Source organism: Bos taurus, chromosome 11 (genome assembly GCF_002263795.3).
Source record: "Bos taurus isolate L1 Dominette 01449 registration number 42190680 breed Hereford chromosome 11, ARS-UCD2.0, whole genome shotgun sequence".
Lineage (NCBI taxonomy): Eukaryota > Metazoa > Chordata > Mammalia > Artiodactyla > Bovidae > Bos > Bos taurus.
This window is the reverse complement of record NC_037338.1, coordinates 69,089,910-69,109,978: the sequence shown is the minus strand read 5'-3', so window position 1 is coordinate 69,109,978 and position 20,069 is coordinate 69,089,910. Positions and strand designations below refer to the sequence as shown.

The 20,069-nt window shown below is 42.7% G+C and overlaps 1 protein-coding gene across 6 annotated transcripts in view; it reads right to left on the bottom strand.

The window, feature by feature from the left end:
- Positions 1–20,069, bottom strand: part of CAPN13 (calpain 13) — a 106,844-nt gene that overhangs the window by 64,670 nt on the left and 22,105 nt on the right. For all 6 annotated transcript variants that reach the window (XM_059891293.1, XM_024998778.2, XM_059891292.1 and 3 more), the window contains 3 exon segments: positions 14,851–15,079; positions 5,720–5,798; positions 3,995–4,110 (listed from right to left, as the gene is read on the bottom strand). In XM_059891293.1, coding sequence (XP_059747276.1) covers positions 3,995–4,110; positions 5,720–5,798; positions 14,851–15,048 — 393 coding nt within the window. In that variant the 5' untranslated portion in view covers positions 15,049–15,079.

The following is a 20,069-nucleotide window of genomic DNA, read 5'->3' as shown; positions in this document are numbered from 1 at the left end:
CAGAAGGACAGACCCATTTGAGTTTAATTGGATGGCAAAGTGTAGGAGCCAGTGTCCAGTCAGTGGAACCGTGCTCCAGGCCTAGTTTTGTCCTCAGCAATAGCTATTGGATAAGATACTTAATTCTCTGTGACTCAGTTTCCTCATCTGTCAAATGGTGTAAGAGTAAGAACTACCTCACACTGCGACTGGGATCGGATGAGACTATGAGAGTGGGATCACAGGAAAAAGAAAGGAAAAAAAAAAAGAAGGAACTGTTTTTTCAATAGCCTTTTTGTTCAGCACCTAGGATAGTGCCCAGCACACAGTATGCCATCAAGACTGAGTGAGTCCTGGCTTGAATGAGCCCCTCTGGTTGGTTCCACCCTTACTCGCACCTTCCCACGCCAGTAGAGCTGACCAGACTTGCTCTCCCTATACAAAGGGAACCTCAGGTAAGATCATTGTTCCCAGAAAGGATGCAAATGGCCTGATGAAAATGGGGTGGTCAAGAATGAGGTCAGTGATCTGTGTTTCCTAGTTCACTTCTCTGGATGAGGAGGGCTGGCCCCTAGATAATGTCTGTACCCTTTAACAAGCAGGCTGGGCCATCTGACCAGCACCCAAGTATCTGCAGGAAACCAGAAGGGTTTTGGGCAAAGCATCCAAGTTGCCCAGATACAGGGCTCTTTCCTGAGAACTGTGCCCAAACTCAGAAAGAACAGATGTACAGAGGTCAGCACTGCAGCTATTTCTGGAGAATAGTGGAACTTTCTTCACCTTCCAGAAGGGCAGAGCATACCCTGCCTAGACCTCAATTTGTCCTAACCACCTGTCTCTCCACCACTTGTAGCTTTGAGGTGAGCCTGGACAATGCTAAACCCTGCCCCCTCCGGCTAACTTCTCAGTGTGATCCTTGGACCAGTAATATCAGCATCATCTGTTAGAAGACCTAGCATGCAAATAATTGGACTTCAGGAAGAGAAAACAGGATAAAGGAGGATGCCCAGAAAAGAAATGGAAGGAAACAGCTGAGCAGAAAGAGGAGGCAGGTCTTCAGAATGAAAGGGCTCATGAATTCCAGGCAAGATTATTCTTCAAAAGGACACAGACATAGAGAACAGACTTACGAACACAGCCGGGTGGGGGAGAAAGGAGAAGGTGGGATGTATGGAAAGAGTAACATGGAAACATAGACATTAAGTAGTAAGTAAGTAAGTGAAGTAGCTCAGTTGTGTCCGACTCTTTGCGACCCTGTGGACTGTAGCCTACCAGGCTCCTCTGTCCATGGGATTTTCCAGGCAATAGTACTGGAGTGGGTTGCCATTTCCTTCTCCAGCGGATCTTCCCGACCCAGGGATCGAACCCTGGTCTCCCGCATTGTAGACAGACGCTTTACCGTCTGAGCCACCAGGGAAAATAGATAGCCAATGGGAATTTGCTGTATGACTCAGGGAACTTAAACCAGGGTTCTGTATAACAACCTAGAGGAGTGAGATGGGGAGGGAGGTGGGAGGGAGGTTCAAGCAGGAGGGGACATAGGTATACTTATGGCTGATTCATGTTGATGTTCAGCAGAAACCAACAGAATACTGTAAAGTAATTATCCTTCAATTAAAAATAAATTAAAATAAATAAATTAAAAATAAATACATTTAATTATAAAAAAGGCATACATCTGGACATATTCTAAAGAAATTTCTGAACCAAGGAGAGAGAGAGAGAGAGTGCCTATACAAATTTTCAATTTGAAAGGATGAATTGCATACAAGGTCAAGAAGATAGATTGGATATTTCTTCTGCAACATTGGAGAAGCTACAAGACAATGGAAAAATGTTTACAGATCTTTGAGAAAAAGGAATGTAATCCAAAAATCCTAAACCCAACTGAAATACTGTTTTTAAGACAGAGCAAGTGAAAAACTACTCATGTAATCTGAGGAAACTATTCAAGGAATTACTTCTACCAAATGATAATGAAGTTAGAACAAAAATCTTAAGGGGAAATGAAGGCTGAAGGAAACAATGGTGAATAATGAGTTTTGAATATGCTGTGGACAAGAAACATACTTGTAACATCGTGAAAGTAAAATTGATAGTGAAAGGATGAGCAAAAATATAACAGGGAAATGAAAGTAATGGGAATCTAGAATAGCAATGTGAAGATCAGGTGAGGAGGAAGTCAAGGTTAGAAGCTTCATACATAACAAAGAGGGATATTGTGTAAGTTTTATTCTAACAACTGAAGAGCAAAAACATAATTATTTGGGTACAAAAGAATACAGCAAGAAAACTATATAGTCAGAACATAAAAGGAACCCTCCAAACTATAACGTTGGGAAGGAACGAACTTTAATTCACTTCTTTTAGAATATGCCAAAACAAACAGATAAAAAATAAGCCAAGACAATAGAGATAATTGCGGATTATATAATCTATAAATCAGAGAATTTGATTGCATATATTAAACTTACGAACATTCGATAATATATTAAAAAATATATAGCAAAGAGACTGATAAAGTAGACTTAACCACAAATTAGAGGAAATTAAGTAAATTTTCAGAGACTTATATAAGCAACTTTGGGGCAATGCATTTAGAACTATAGAAGAAATAGTTGATTCTTCCAGCAAAATATAAATTTCAAGAATTAACTTCAGAAGAAATAAGAGGCCCAAGCAGATCAATAGCTATTGAACACATTAGAAGAGTTAAAGAATTCATATTTTAAAAGGAGATAGGTCTAGACAATTTAACAATTGTCTATTTCACTTGCAAAGAACAGATAATGATTAACAACCACTATACAAATTATTTCAGATCAAAGTAAATCTCAGTGTGCTCATATTAAAAAGCTAGTATAACTCCAAAGAAAAACAACAAAAATCTGGAATCTAATTGCACATGTGATATGGATACAAAAATTCTAATAAATTTCTAGCAAATTGAATCCAACAGTGGATTAAAAGAATGGCATACCAAGAAAGTATGCCACTAAAATCAAGAGAAGGCAGAATTTTGCTCTTGTCACCTCATTCAAAATTACATCTTCTAATTAATACAGCAAAACAAAATAACTCTATAAATATTAAGAGACAAAATTATCTTTATCTGTGGATAATATTAGATAACTAAAAAATATCCAGACATTAATAAAGAAAAAATGAGAATAAGAGAATTTGATAAGGTGGCTAGATACAACTTAATATAAAAAAAGGACTAGCATTCTCTTTCCATCAACATATAGTTAGAAAAATATCTGAGAATACATTTATCAAGAAGGGTATGGAAGGAATATCAAAACATAACTATTACATTTTATTGAAGGACATAAACTAGTTCTGAATAAATGGAAAGATATACTGTGCTTTTGGAAAGGAATAATTACAATAATAAAAATGTGATTTTTCCAAATTAATACATAAATTTAATGCTGCTCTATTCTGCTTCATGGTGGCTTCTCTTTTTAATTAGATACAACGATTTAAAAATTCTCACAGAAGAATAAATGTGCAAGAATTGACAAGATAAAATATTTTTGAGGGAAAGATACTGAATAATGAAGGAGAACGTGTGCCACCAGCTGTTACAACTCACTCTGAAGCTGCTGTAATCAAAACAACAGGGTGTGGCACAGGACAGACAGACAGACAAAACCTCAATGAGGTACGGGGTCTTTGATCAAGAATTGTTTTCTTTGGCTGATTGTTTCTGCCATACTTTTTATTGGGTTGCCCAAAATGTTCATTCAGATCTTTCCATAAGATGCTATGGAAAAACCCAAATGAACATTTTGGCCAGCCCAATATTTACACGAAAACATGTTAACTCTTATCTTCCCTATGTGTTGTCAGATCCTGAGTTCAAATCCTTTTGAGGCACTAACACACATTAACTAACACTTATGTGTCTCTCCCACATCTCAGGCTGCTAGACCAAGAGAACATTCCAGACAGTTGCCTCCCTAGGCTCACAGAGAATCCCATTTAAGGAGCATCCCAGCAGCATACTTACCCGAAAATGGAAAATCCCCGCATACTGGTATGAAAAGCTTTGGTCTATGAGGATCTTCTGCAGATACTGTGGACTCTGTGTCAAGGCCCCCAGTGCTGCCAGGAACCAGCAATCTCCTGGAGGGGAGGGGGACGTAAGTCGTGAGATGCTGTTTGGACAGCATCCACCCCATGCACTGCTCAGAGTTGGCGTACCTCCTTCCAAATAATGCTTTTTTTTTTTCCTGTCTGAGAGAGGAGAACTGGGGGAAAGATTCACTGGGGCCAGTTCCAAACAAGATAGAGGTGATGGTGGTAGTTATGGAGACAGCGGTGGGGGTAGGGCTGGAGTAGTGATAGGGTTGGTGGTGTTGGTGCTGCTCTGATGGTGATGGTAGTGCAGTCAGGAGAGCCCCAGCCAAGCTGATGGGCCAACTTGCCTTCTGATTCTCGTTTGGCCCAAGGTGCCCAGAACCAAAGTTACAGGAAATTTTGTTGCCAGCATCAGTGGAAATGGTGTGCTCTAATATTGGGGATAACAGATTTCTGTTTTTCTTTGCTAATATTTACTCAGTTCCTCCTGGTGTCGGGGCCTTTCCAGCCCATATCCAGGTTCTCCCCTCTTCCCCCTTGAGGGAACATAGCTTTGAGTTTCTCCTTGAAGGTCACTGTGAGCCCTTTTGAGTAAGCTCACCCTCTTCTCCTGAGTCTTCTCTCCATCTTCACACAATGGCTTGAATGCCCTTTCAAGTCAGTCATGCTGCTGGGTGCAGAAGCCACAAGGATGCCCTGGGAGAGGTCCCTTCTCCCGTCAGGAGGCTACTGGCTGGAGGGGACTTTCTCCAACACAGACAGCAAGCCAGGCAGGCTTCTATCAAATTCACCAGTTGAAGTCCAAGTGCCAGGGCATTAACTGGAAAGTGACATTCTAAGGACGTAGAGCCTGCTGTCAGAGGGGTTGTGTCTTATTCATTTATTTGGCCGCACTGGGTCTTAGTTCTGGCATGTGGGATGTAGTTCACTGACCAGAAATCGAACCTGGGCCCCCTGCGCTGGAAACAAAGAGCCCTAACCACTGAACCACCAGGGGAGTCCCAAGGGTTGTATCTTATTTTGCTATGTCTCTGGGCTCCATGTCCACGTGCCCACCCCAAGGAGTCTCGCCCCCCACTCCTAGGGTTCAGCTCAGGGGTCTTGCATGGCCACACCTGCTACCGCCCATGGGCCTCCCTTCTCCTGCCACACTCAGGTCTCAGCAACAACTCCACCCTGTGCCTGTCCAGTGGGTTGGAGGGAGTCACACAGCTCTAGATTCAAACTCAACTCTGTCATGTATTGCTTTTGTGACATGAAAGACATTATTGTGTCCCTTGGACCCCTAGCTTCTGCATATATAAAATGAGGATGTTGCAGGGTTAATGAACTATTTCATGCAAAGTATCTAGCAAAGCCTTGCAGAAGTTCAATAAACATTTACTTCCCTCTACTCAGTGCTCAGACTAAACTCTGTGTATATTTTCTCCTTTTCTTTGACAATTCCTCTCCCTAAAGGGCTCTGCACACCCACTGCTAAGCTGATTTGCAGGCTGAAGGTCTGAGCATGAATAATCCAACCACAGCAACACTGAGGGTGTCGGCCTCTATGGGTCTGGGTGGGGGCACTTCTCTCCACCCACCACTGCTCAGAGGTGGACTTTGGGCAGCCTGCTTCCATCCAGGGCCAAGAAGAAAGAGGTTGAGTTCTTACCTGCCTCTCCTTGTTGGATGTCAAATCTGCTCGCACCTTCCAGGATGAAGAGAGGCTCTGATTTACCCTTCAATAAATCCTTAGAAAAGAGCAGGGGAAAGCCATGAGCATCTTTTATCCCTCTGTCTCCCAGTGTGGTACCCAAGACATCACTCTCCTCATCTTTGAGGAGTACAGGTTACTTTGTAAAGAGGTGTTTAGGATCTGAGTTAGGAAAGTTCCCCTCATTCTTCAGGTTTTATTGCTAACAGGGAGGCAGATGTCAGAGGGCCGTATGTGTAACTGCCCAGATAGGCAGTAAATGCATGGGCAGACTGCACGAGGAGATAAGGACCAGGATCCTACATCAAATGATCAGCCATCCTGGTCCCAACAGCAGTGTTTCATTAAGAGTCTATAAATAGCCAAGAAAGAAAAGGATGCATTTACTAGAGGAAATTTTACAAGCATAATCACACTTTCCTTGTGAAATGTCATCTCTCAGAAGTCCGTATAGGCATTCGGAGCTCCAGGTTCAAGTCCAGCCACATGCAGTACAGGATGCAGGCTGTGTATTACTCAGGTCTTTGCCCACTCCCTGGCTAACACCCAGACTGATTCTGGAAGACCCCAGGCAGCTTCTAGGTTTTCCTGCAACCAGGAGCCCACAGGATTTCCTCAGCATCCTCTCTGTGTCCTGGATCTCCATTGCATGGATTTGCATGATTTGGTATAATTGTTCCTGTGTCATTTCTTTTCACATTGACAAGAGAGTTCCCAGAGAAAGGGGCTGCAAAGTGGAAAAGGATTCATCTGCTCAACAGCCATGAACATGTGGAGTCCTGTATCTTAGTGAGACCTGTCAGCCCTTCGTAAACTGCCCTCCAGTTTCCTGGTGGAGCCTCCAAGGGGCAAACAAAGGTGTGCGTGCCTGCAAACAACTCAGCCAGCCCACCGCACCAGGCCTCCTCCCACCATCTTCTCTGCATACAACTGGCCCTCTCTGATGACCACGAGGGGGGCCCTCAGGCCCAAGTCCTTGCAGTGGAGGCCCTGAGCTGACCCTCTGCCCTACCGTTGGCTGCAAAGAACTCGGGGTCTCTCTTAATACCAACAGGAAGGGCAGAGCTGTCACAGGGCCCAAGAGGGAGCAACTCTCCCAGTGTCAAAGCAGCTTGGGGTGCTTCAGTGGCTCTAGTTGTCCCCTCCCTTTCTACTGGAAGAGGGAACTTGAGATCTTAGTGGAGGCTGGCTGGAGATCCTCCACTCAAGGGAGTTAAAGAAGGTGAAGGCGTTTGGGTTTTGACTCAGGTTTCTTGACCACTGCATAAAGAACGCTGCAGCTTCTTCGTCATTTATTCCTGGTTTACCACCCTGATGGGCAGAGCAGGGGTGGGTGTGCTGAGGGTCAGAAGAGCAGAACCTGGTGTGGAATCCTGTCTGCATTGTTCCTGGGGTGACCTTGAGCAACTTCCTTTACTTTGCTGAGCCTTGGTTTCTTCATATGTAAGAAAATGGCATCAAATGAGAAAGTCATGATGTCCTGGCTGCTGTGACCAAACCCTCGTGGAGGATGAGATGCCTCATTCACAGTGATCTCCTGATGGACTTGCCAAACAGGAGTCTTCATTATTTTACAAATGAGGAAGGATGTGAAATATTAGCATAGCGTCAGACAAGGGGCCTGTTCAATAAATATTGATTCCCTGCTTCTGTAATATTTGCAAAATTAAAAAGACCATACTCATGGATAAACCTAGTGTCTCCAATGCATTCATTATGAAACAAGAGAGAATAAAAACATGATTTACACAGTCAAATTATAAAATAAAAGAAAGAAAAAAGAGCCTCACATATATAGGTGGGAGAAAATGATAAAGAGAACAATTGGTGAATTACAAAATAGAAACATAGCAAGATCAGCAAATACATTGTATTGGGGGAGAAGGTTTACTTAGACCCAATCTTTGGCTAATATGGTAGAGAATCTTATTTCAAATAAAATTAGAAATCTTGTTTTAACAATATAAAAACATGATGTAAAATTCTATACTAATCGGTTTAAAACATACTGAAGATTGTTGGACAAAAATTAATATGGCCAAAAATGATCCAAGTTGGTAAATCACCTGAAAATCAATAACCTTGCTATAGTAGTTTTTAATGATTAAAGAATATCTCCCTAATATCTCTGTCAAGGCTTCTACACACAATTTTGTTGCTGAGTTCTCTCAGATTTTCAGGGAATAAACAATTTCTGTGTCGCTTGTAGTTTCAGCGTTAGGAAAAAAAAAAGAATCCTGTCATTGTTTATTTTAAGAAGCCAGCACAGCCAGGATGCCCAACCTCACACACACATACACACACACACACACACACAGATTGATTTCACTTATGGAAAAATACTGAAATAAATCCCTGGCAAGGGAATCAACAATAAATTATACAGCTAACCCACTATCATCAAGTAGGGTTTGCCACAGAAATGTAGGATGCCAGGATGGATTCCTATCAGGATATCTGATGACATCAAATGACATTTACATAGGCCAAAAGAAAAATAATTGCTCTCTTTCCAGTAAATGCCATGAAGGCATTTCATAAATGCACAAATTTTTCTGATTTACCAGAATATTAAAATTAAAAAACTGAAATTTTTGCCAAGTAGGAACAGAAGGATACTTTAATGTTTTGAAGATTAAATGGCAATTATTTCAAACCAAAAATCAGTCATCAACATCAAGTTCATGGACAAACACCAGAAGTGTGTGCATCAAAGTTGGGCACAAAACTAGCATTTTTTGTCTCTTTTCCTGAGCTACCCGTTCCTTCCTCACCCTGGCTTAAGAAGGGTCCTGGGCAATCCCAAAAGAGCAAAGGTAGGAGGAGACAGAAATCATACCCAGAAGCATTTCAGTCTGCTGGGCCGGCTTTGAGACCAGGCCCTCAGAGAAAACAGGTCAATATGCTTGGAAGATAAAAATCCTCTGGCCCTGGGCAGGTGCCCTGGCACTACGTGGGCCAGGTGCACCATGTCTGCAAGGGAGTGTGACAGGACTGGTGATGGGCAGCCTCCGCCCCGGGAGTGACTCAGAATCACCCACAAGTTTTGCAGATATACAGGCTGCTGGATGTCGCCTTCCCACAACCTGTATTCTGTAGGTCAGTGGAGGTAGAGTTCAGGATCTGCATAGCTCCTCTGGTGATTCCGAGGCTCAGCAGGGCAAGAAGCAGGTTCAGAGAGGCTGAGTGATTTATCCTAGGTCACAGAGGCAGGCTGTGCATTAGACACTCCACTCACACAGTGCCTTTGCTGTGGACCACACCAGCAGGCAGGGTCTTCAGTGTTTTCTGATTCTGTGACATGGATTGACCCTTTGAGGCCTCTGCAACATCATCCGTACAGAAGGAAGCTGTGATGGTTCATTTTATGTGTCAATTTGACTGGCTCACAGGGTGCCTAGATATTTGGTTATACATTATTTCAAAGGAGTGCTTCCAGATGAAATTAGCATCTGAATCAGGGGACACAGTAAAGAAGATTGCCCTCCCCAGTGTGGATGGGCGCCATCCAATCTATGGAGGGCCTGAACAGACAAAAGGTAGAGGAGGGGAGAATTCACCCCTTCTCTGCCTGACTGCTGCCCAGGGACTGGGGATGACATCATCAGCCCCATTGGTTCTCAGGCCTTCCCACATGGGCTGCACTGTACCATCGGATCTCCTGGGTGTCCAGTTTGCAGATAGCAGACTGTGGGATGTCTTGCCTCCATAACTAACGTGTGCCAATTCCTCATAATAGATGAAGCCACAGGCTATATCTGTGCAGTTACTATTGGTTATGTCCTATAGGAGATCTCGACCTCTCCCCTCTCTGCCTCCCTCTTCCCCTCTGCATCCACACCCACACCCATATCTGAAGTGGTATGACATCAGGCACTCCCCTGCACACATCCTTGGAGGTGTCTTTCTAGTGTGGCATCACTTCCTATGTTCTGGACGGTGATTCCTGTGTTCTTTTCAAGAGCTCCTCATGCCCTGCCCCAGACAGTTGCTGCTCTGGGATGGGGAAACACCAGGCTTAGCATGCTGGCCTTCAGACACAGCCCCTTTCAGCCAGTGGCCAGAGTTCAGGCAGGGCCAGGTGGCAGCGTCACTCCCTTTTCTATTTTTTGCTAGAGAACTTTGCTTTATTGGAATCAAAGTTCTTTGGTGCTGTGCTAATTGTCTGTTGCCTTCTGTTACCTATTGTTAACCCCTTCCTTTCTGGGACAACTTATGTTGAAACCAAGGTGAGTCATACCTAGTAAATGGTCCTTTCAGAAACTCTGCTCTGGTTACTTGGAAGATGAATGTTGTCATCTGGGTAAGTGATATTCTGGGCTTGCCACAGGCCAGAATCCACAGTGGGGCTGGGTGCTGATCCCTGAACCTGTTTTGGGCCCACAGCCCTTTCTTCAGTTGTGTAATGAACATGTTTTCCACTAAAGAATGAAGACAAAGATGAAATTTCAATCTCTTACTCTGACATATTGGTGACTCTGCTGTGAAGATCTGTATCTATAATTCTTTGCTTTCCAATATGGTAGCAACAAGCCATATTGGCTACTTACATTCAAATTAAATTAAATCCAGCTCAGCTGGTAAGGAACTCGCTTGCCAGTGCAAAAGACATAAGAGACATGGGTTCAATCCCTGGATCAGGGAGATCCTCTGGAGAAGGAAATGGCAACCTATTCCAGTATTCTTGCCTGGAAAATTCCATGGACAGAGGAGCCTGGGGGCTACAGTCCATGGAGTCACAAAGAGTCAGGCATGACTGAACATGCATATACAGCCTGATATATTGGCAACTCTGCTGTGAAGATCTGCATCTACAATTCTGTGCTTTCCAATATGGTAGCCACAAGCTATATTAGCTACTTACATTTAAATGAAATTAAATCTTCAACACCTCAGTCACACTGGCCACATTTCAGTTGCTTGATAGCAACATGTGACTAGTGGCTCCTGTATTTGCAGAAAGGACATTTCCATCCTCGCAGAAAGTTCTTTTGGATGGTGCTGATCTATTGAATGAGGATAATATCATCTGGGCTTCCCTAGTAGCTCAGATGGTAAAGAATCTGCTTGCAATGCATGAGACTTGGGTTCGATCCATGGGTTGGAAAGATCCCCTGGAAAAGTAAATGGCTACCCACTCAAGCATTCTTTCCTAGAGAATCCCATGGACAGAGCCTGGCGGGCTACAGTCCATGGGACTGCAAAGAGTCAGACACCACTGGCGACTAACATACACACACACAATATCATCTACCTCAGAGGCCTGTTATGGCAACTAAATGAAATGTTGTGTGTAAGGTGCTTAGATTAATACTTAGCATAGAAACATGCTTGATAAATGGAATTTGATACTATTCATGAGATAAAATTTTTAGAAGAAAGTGACTCTACCAAATTTAGTTCGAGGAAACCTCATGTAGAGTCTCTGAGTACAGGTGTAATTTCCAGCATTGTCTTTCCTGAGGCTGGGGTTGCAGGAAGCATTGAGGAGGATGAGGAGTTGGGTCCTTTCAGCGCCTTTTGCTCTGGGCACAGTCACAGGCATTTATGGAACCTGACTGCCTGCTGGTCGGGGGAAGGGAGAGTCTGGGGAGTGGGTTGCTGATTCCTTAAACCCAGCTGAAGGAAGCAATGGGAGGAACAGTAGCAAAATGGATCAGGTTTAATTGTTAGAGAGAGAGGAGATAAGAAGAAGGAGTGAAAGTGAAGTTGCTCAGTCATGTCCGACTCTTAGCGACCCCATGGACTGCAACCTACCAGGCTCCTCCATCCATGGGATTTTCCAGGCAAGAGTACTGGAGTGGGTTGCCATTGCCTTCTCCAAAGAAGAAGGAAGAGGTAGACAAAACGAGAGAGAGAACATAAACTACAGGAGAAACAACTTTTCTTCTTCGTGTAGAAAGCCAAGCCTAGTTTCATGTCCCTGACTCTTGCTCTGTTGTTGAACCTACCAAGCCTGAATGAGTACTTGAGGTAGAATGATACCCATGCTGGTTTAGCGGTTGCCTAGAGTATGATGCTTTCCCATTGTCTAGAAAACACAGAATGCAGAAATGGCCTAGGGAGCCTTGGTGCCACTTCAGCTGCTATATAACTGAAGTTTAGGGGATGCAGTCAGGTCGGCACTGAGCAAGCTTTAGATTGGGAGGCACCCTTCTAATAGAGATAGACAGCAGAATGTGAGAGGAAAAGCACGCTGCACACTCCCTGCCAGCCTCCTCTGGGCTCCCCAGATGGTTTCCTCTGACCCACATTTCTCCTTAAAAGTCTCTGCTGAAATTAGCTGAAGACTGAAGCTGAGATGACTAGACAGTAAAAGCCCAAGGAATCCTAGGGGATGGCCCCTGTAGCTGCTATGCGATGCCATCCCTCTCAAATTAATCAGAGTAACAATAACTAGTGTTTAGTAAGTTCTTACAATGTGCTAGACAATGTTCTATGTATTGTCTTCATTTATTCCTTAAAATAATCTTGTTAGGCACTGGCACCATTTTTATCCTCATTCTTTTCACCTAAAAAAATGAAAAAATGGGCAGAACATAGACAGAGATTGATTCCTGGTTACTCAGACAATGCAGGAGATTCTACTGATGCACAAGTTATTATTAGTAGCAAACAGGAGCCTAAAATATAATATGAGGAAAAGTGCAGTATGTGGGGGGCTTCCCAGTTGGCTCAGTGGTAAAGAATCCGCCTGCCAATGCAGGAGATTCAGTTTCTATCCCTGGGAAGATCCCCTGGAGAAGGAAATGGCAATCCACTCCAGTATTCTTGCCTGGAGAATCCCATGGACAGAGAAGCCTGGTGGGCTGCATACAGTCCTTTGGGTCGCAAAGAGTCAGACATGACAGCAACTGAAGATGCACACATGTAGTATGTGAAGTCAGAAAGTTTAGTTTAAATCCTGCTCTTTCCCTAACTATGTCACATTGTGCAAGTCACATCACCTGTCTGAACCCATTCCCTCACAAAACTGGGAAGAACAAAAAACAGAGAAAGAGAAGACGTATGGAAAGCTCTGAAAAATACAAGTGTTCAGTGCTGCCAGTTGCGATAAGGGATACAAAGAAATATGAACATATACATTTTAAAAGAAATGTGGGAATGAAAAATGATCCCCTGGTAGAGTTTTTGGATGGATAAGCTTTGGGGTGAGAAGAAGAATGGGAGTAAAATGTACTTGGCCCTTGGCTGCCTCTACTATGGGTTCCTGGAATGATTCTGTGTGAGTCATTTCATTTCTGTTTGCCTCAGTTTCTCCTTGACCCCAAAAGACATCACAAGTTGAGATGTTGTTGGAATTAGATAAAAAACTCAATCCTTTCTAAATAAAAATGTTATAAATTCTCAACACTATAAATATAGTCTCACATCTATTGCTCAGTACCTTGTGAAAAAACAACATTCTAAAAGAATCTCATCTGAAAATAACAAAGGGGGGAAAATATAATCCTTCCAAGCTTTAAATAGAGTTCTCTGCTCAGTTCTCCTTAGGAATGAAGTCCAGAAGGGAGTCATTGTTGGGGACTTATTGCTTCTTGCTGGTAAGCTGGATCCTAGAAGTTTGAAGCACCCTCATCTTAACTAAAGCGAAGTCGCTCAGTCACGTCCAACTCTTTGCGACCCCATGGACTGTAGCCCACCAGGCTCCTCAATCCACAGAATTTTCTAGGCAAGAATATTGGAGTGGGTTGCCATTTCCTTCTCCATCTTAACTAAGCAGCATCCTAAACCCCATCAGATCCCCACTCACCCTCGCCTTCCCCAAAGCTACAAATCAGTCCTGAATTAGGACAAGAGATGGTTGCTGCTGCTGCTGCTGCTAAGTCGCTTCAGTCGTGTCCGACTCTGTGCGACCCCAGAGACGGTAGCCCACCAGGCTCCCCCGTCCCTGGGATTCTCCAGGCAAGAACATTGGAGTGGGTTGCCATTTCCTTCTCCAATGCATGAAAGCAAAAAGTGAAAGTGAAGTCGCTTAGTTCTGTCTGACTCTAGTGACCCCATGGACTGCAGCCTTCCAGGCTCCTCTGTCCATGGGATTTTCTAGGCAAAAGTACTGGAGTGGGGTCAAGAGATGGTTACTCCAGGGTTTATGTCTTGTTCTGTCATCAGAAAACCCCTATTCTGTGTAACCTAACCTGGCTTCATTGAGTGTGTTCCACAGAGTGCTTGGCGTTTCATTCCCATTCAGTAACGCTAGTGATATTATAATCATTAGCTTACTAGACATTATACTCTGTCCTCTTGTTTTAGGTTCTGCTGTCGGCTTTTGGAAGCATGAACAGGATGTTTGAGCATCAGTGCCCTCAAAGTGGCCCTTAGCCAGGTCCTTTGTATCATTGAAAATGCCAGCACAAGAATGTTTAGTGGACTGAGAAATTTCCCTTGGAGCTTCATGTCCTGAAACTGAGATAGTTCTAGAAAAGCCAAGTGGGCTCACTTGGCTGCAAGGTGGAGTTAGTGGTCATCTGTTGGGGTGGGGGAGTCAGGGGGTTTGAACATTGCCACAAAATATTTCTTTAATTTTATAACTGATGTCTAAAACTCTTTTATAGGTGATCAGCCTTTACAAGACTAAAAATACAAATACATGTGAGAGAGGCAAGGCAATTGTTGAAATTCATCCTATTGTACAAATGATTGACATGTTATCTTCCCTTTGAGTAAATTCTAACTAGGAAAGAAAAAAGAAAAAGACAGTGATACCTGAACAGAATAAAGAGTGATGAACACTGACAGAGGGGCTCGTTTATGGAGATGGAAGAGACCCTACAGCTACTACTACAATCCTCATACCTTTGCTTCCCCATTTTTTATGTGGGAATCCTGAGACATGTAACCTAGTGACATGCTGTGTTAGAACTGGGTTAAAACCCAGGGGTCCTGTTTCCTGGTATAGAGTCTTTCCATCCCACTGTGGATGCAACACTGTAGCTGAGGGGATCAGATGAATTTCAGTCTCCTTCCAGTTTGGTTTGGGCCAGCCCTGAAAACCAGGTTTCAAGCCCATCCTTTCAGTGGGAAGTACCATGGGAGACAGTCAGAGGGCCCAGGAGCTGGGCATGTCCCAGGTGGGGAGTTTCACTCACCTTTGGCCGCATCCAGCTTAGGTTGGAGAGGTTTTTTCCCTTGAGGAGCTGCAGACCTATGGAATAAGTCTCGGCAGGGAATGTCTCATCCTCAAACAGCAGCCCTCTGTTTAGGCAATGATCCCGCAAGGAGTAAAAGTCCTGCTCCTTGAATTTGATGATGGGGGTCTTGGCTGGAAACTGCTGGTTGTGTGCCATGATTCTTCCTAGAAGAGGTATCAGATCTTTCCTTTTGGGTGAGAAAAAGAGGTATTTTTAGGGATAAGCTGTCAAGTACTTTGCATCACTGGATGTGAGCCCTGGAAGGCATTCAGATGTCTGCCACCTTTACAAGTGAGACTGGAACCAGGTAAGTTCTGTCCCTGTGGACCCAGCCAGTTGGTGGGGGGCAAGCCCAGACTAGAATCCAAGAAAACTTCCTTCTAGGTCAGTTTTCAATCTGCATACCGAACAGCTTTTCAGGATACTCTTACATGCATGAGAGACTATTTGTACATTAATGAACATTTATTGAGTACTGACCTTGTACCAGGCACTTTTCTGAATGCCGGTAATTCAAAGATAAATATGACATGATATTTATCCCCTGGAGGCTCGTTATCAAGTGGCAAAATATATTAGACATTTCAACAACTAGCTATCGTTCAACAGAAATGGTCTACTTAAAAATGTGTAAAAAGTCCTGTGGATATAAAGAGGAGGAGCTAGGAACTGCCAAGAAATGTTTCTCCCACGAGTTCTCACCCTGCAATTGGCCTTGGGGGAAAAGAATTTTCCAGGTGGAGAAATGGTAGGTAGATTAAAAAAAAAAAAAGTCCCAGGACTTCCCTGGTGGTCCAATGGCTGAGACTTTGTGTTCCCAATGCAGGGGGCATGGGTTTGATCCCTGAGGAGAACTAGATCCCACATGCCACAACTAAGACCCAGGATAGCAAAATAAATAAATAAATAAAATTTTTTTAAAAGTCCCTCCAGTGTCCCAAGTAGCAAGTATGTGGAGGACCAGGAGTTGGATTAGAAAGGTCATGGGTGTTAGAGGGAATGGGATGGGCTGGAGGGTCGGTGGAGTTGGGGTTGGGGATAATGAGTGTTGCCAGACAAGGCCGGGAAGGTAGGTTGGAAAGCTGGATTGTTTTTGTTTTATACCCTTCAAGTGCTGCAGGGCCATTGAAGATCCGTGTGTGGGATTACGGAGCAAGTTGGAGGCTAGGTGGCGGAATGGAGAGGGTCTGAGACAGGGCGGAGGTTGGGAGGCTGCTGCATTTGTCCTTGGGAGGGTCAGTGTTATGGCAGTGGTCATAAAGATGGTGGAGAGAGAGATTCTAGAGTCATTTTATAGGTAGAATATATAGGGCTTGATATATATATATATATATATAGGTATATACAGGTAGAATATGGAGATGTGGGGTAGGAAAAAGAAAAGGCAGTGTGATGAACAATCAAATAAGTTTTGAGTTTGCTTTCTGCTCTCACCAGCTACATATCCAGTTCTGCAATCGTGAGTTAGTATTCAACCCTGTGAACCTATTTCTCTACCTATACGGATTGATGATACCAATCTTGGAGTGTTTATTGCTGTATTAAATGAGGTTGGACCTAACAGACTGAATAATCCTCAGTCACTTCAGTTGTGTCCAACACTTTGCGACCGTATGGACTGTAACCCACCAGCCTCCTCTGTCCATGGGATTCTCTAGGCAAGAATACTGGAGTGGGTTGCCATGCCCTCCTCCAGAGGATCTTCCCAACCAGGGGATCAAACTCATGTCTGCCTGCATCTCCTGCATTGCAGATGGATTCTTTACCCACTGAGCCACCTGGCAACAGTAGGCAGTCAATAAATGTCAGTGTCCTAATTTCTCTAAAGAGAAGTCAAGGAAGTCTGGGTTTTCTTGTTCAGGAAGCTACAGGGGTGTAACTGATGCCATTTAACAAAATATGTTTCACATCCTCCATCTGCTAGACAAGCTGGGTTGGATCTGAATCCACACTTACTAGCTGCGGGACTTGAAAAACCTATTTAGCACTTAAACTTGTACTTTTCAAGCTTCTTTGATCAGAGTCTGTTAAGGTGACACAAAAGACCCCAAGGTTCATATGTCCTATCCATACCTACTTCACAGTGAAAAAGCAATCGAATGATGACAAAGAACTAGAGAGGAACATGAATGAACAACTCATAAAGAAAGAATATGAGCTTATAATCAAGATTTCAGATCACAGAAAAAATATGCAAACAAAAAATAATTTATAATTTTCTTACAGTTAATATATAATAGTATATTGCAAATTATTTAGATAACACAAATAAATACACAAAATAGCACCAATGAAGTATCACTGCACACACATATTTAGAGAGAATTATATATACAATTGCCCAATAAACAAAGTAAGAATAATTTATATGTGAACTACTAGGTTGGACCATATGAAAGTAAATATGGGCAATTTTATTTGGTTTAGTCCTGTATGATATATACATTTCTTCATTCTAGTTCTTGGAAAATAACAGGTGAAAATATGTCAGTGTACCTCACCACTCACTATAGGGTTAAGAGGAAAACCTACAACAAATTATGTAAGAGTAATAAAGCTGAAATAACAGTCAGGTACAATTCAAGAACAAGAAAACAATAATAGAATTTGGTTTCCAAGTAAAGACAAGGCAATGACACCTGGTAAGGAAGAGTTGTGAAAATTGTGGGTCTGCCAACCCTGCACATGCTTAGGGATGGTGGAACCAATACAGCACCACCAAGCCATTAACCTATGATTATGGGACTATTCTTAAGCAGCTCTTAATTACAGCTGAAAATGAGTCGGAAGAGTTTGGCTTGACTTCTCCACGAGAATCTTGAAAAAAGGCCTTATGTTTGGGGATCAGATCCAGGCTCATCTGCAGGGCCCTTACTGCCCACTACTGGGCAGCGGACTGGGTAGCTTTAGGAATCCCCCTTCTAAGACTCTCTTTTCTCTTTTGTGAAATGGAGATGATACTCATACACAAGCTATAGAGTTGTGGTGAGACTCAGATGAAACCATGCTTGCTGAATGTTTAGCACTGACTAATCAACAGAAACTGGTCACTGAACAGTGGTTATTAGCATAATTAACATTATTATCATTTTGGCCATGAAAGGACATGCAGAAGTCATACACCCTCTAAGAGGAGGACTTGCTCTTATGAATGATGGGCCAGGCCCAGAAGGGCCAGCATGGGTAAGGGTCAGGAGTGGTGCATCAGACCCATGTCCTTGGCTTTGCCACTGCTCTGTTTCCACTAACCAAGAGTGCAGTGAGGAAGGAGAAGGCTCTGGGGGCCAGGCGGCAGGCCTGGTTCCATTGCTGGAGGAGGTAGTCTGCTGCTCTGGGAGGGAGGAGAATACTGATGGGAAAAGAGAATAGGCTGGAAGGGAGCCTCAATAGGCACAGATATCACACCTACTGGGTTCACCTTCTTGCTCTTTGAATTGGTAATGGCTTTGCCAGGGAAGAGCCTGTAGACTCGCTTTCTTGGGCATAAAGGGTTTACAGAACTTGACAACATCTCCCTTTTGCGTGCAGCAGAAAAGGCCAAACAATATTCCCACCTGTCACTTTGGCAAGGACTCTTTGGCTTATTCCTTTTCTTCTATATCATATTTGCTTCACTTTATAAAATAAACAAAGGCAGGAGAAGACTCAACTATCTTAGAAAGAGAAAGAAAAAAAGAAAGATGGAAGGCCTACCCGATAGTCAGAATATACCTAGTCTTGCTGCTGTGGTATCTTATTGATCTCAAAATGAAAATGTCATAGAAGAAGCTAGAAAAATGGCAAAAAGAGTTGAAATCAAGTTCTTTTTTAAAACTGAAATATAGTTGATTTACAATATTGTGTTAGTTCTAGGTGTACAGCAAAGTTTTTTTCAGATATATATGTGTGTATATATATATATACACACACATATATGTACAGGTTATTTTCCAGTATAGGTTATTATAAGATATTGAATATGGTTCCCTGTGCTCTACAGTAAAACCTCAGTGTTTATCTGTTTTACATATAGTAGTTTGTATCTGTTAATCCCATACTCTTAATTTATCCTTCCCCCTCTGATAATCATAGGTTTGTTTTCCATGTCTGTGAATCTTTTCTGTTTTGTATATATTCACTTGTATTAATTTTTAGATTCCACATATAAATGATATTTTTCTTTGTCTGATTTACTTTATTTAGTATGATATTCTTTAGGTCCATCCATATTGCTGCAAATGACAATATTTTGCTGGCTGAGCAATATTCTGTTGTATATTTATATATCTTCTTAAACCATCTGTTGATGGGCACTTGGGTTGCTTCTGTTTCTTGGCTATTATAAACAGCACTGCTATGAACAGTGGAGTACATGTATATTTTTGAATTAGAACTTTCATCTTTTCCAGATATAAGCTCAAGAGTGGGATTTCTGGATCATATGGTAGCTTTATTTTTAGTTTTTTACTGGTTTTCATAGTGACTGTACCAATTTACATTGCTACCAACAGTTTACAAGGGTTTCCTTTTCTCTGCACCCTATCTAGCATTTATCATTTGTAGACTTTTTAATGAGAGCCATTCTAACATAAAGAGAAGATGGACTTCAGAAGAAAAAAAAAGTCCCAAAGTTAAATGACTACAGAAGATTCCAACTCAAGTTTTTATTCTGCCCCTTATTAGTCATATGAGCCCAAAGACGTTTTTCTAAGCACTTAGAACTTCAGTTTTCTTTTCTGTCAAATGGGTACAATGACACTTTGTTGAAAAATAAAATGAAAAAATAGGTGGGACGAGATGTAAGTCATGAAACATTATACAAAGATATTAATTTCTTATTTCTCTGACTCCAATAAACTTGTCCTAAATTTTCATGCATTTCTACCACTCAGAGATGGATAGCTGTAAGAATACATGGGCTTCTCTAGTGGCTCATATGGTAAAGAATCTGCCTGCAATGCAGGAGATGTGGGTTTGATCCCTGGGTTGGGAAGATCCCCTGGAGGAGGGCACAGCAACCCACTCCAGTATTCCTTCCTGGAAACTCCCATGGACGGAGGAGCCTAGAGTCCATGTAGCCCATGGACAGTTCATGGAGTAGCAGAGTCAAACCCGACTGAACAACTAAGCACAACACAGCACAGCCAGTCTTTAAACTTTACAAACAATTGCATTTGTTAGTTTTTAAATTAGGCCAC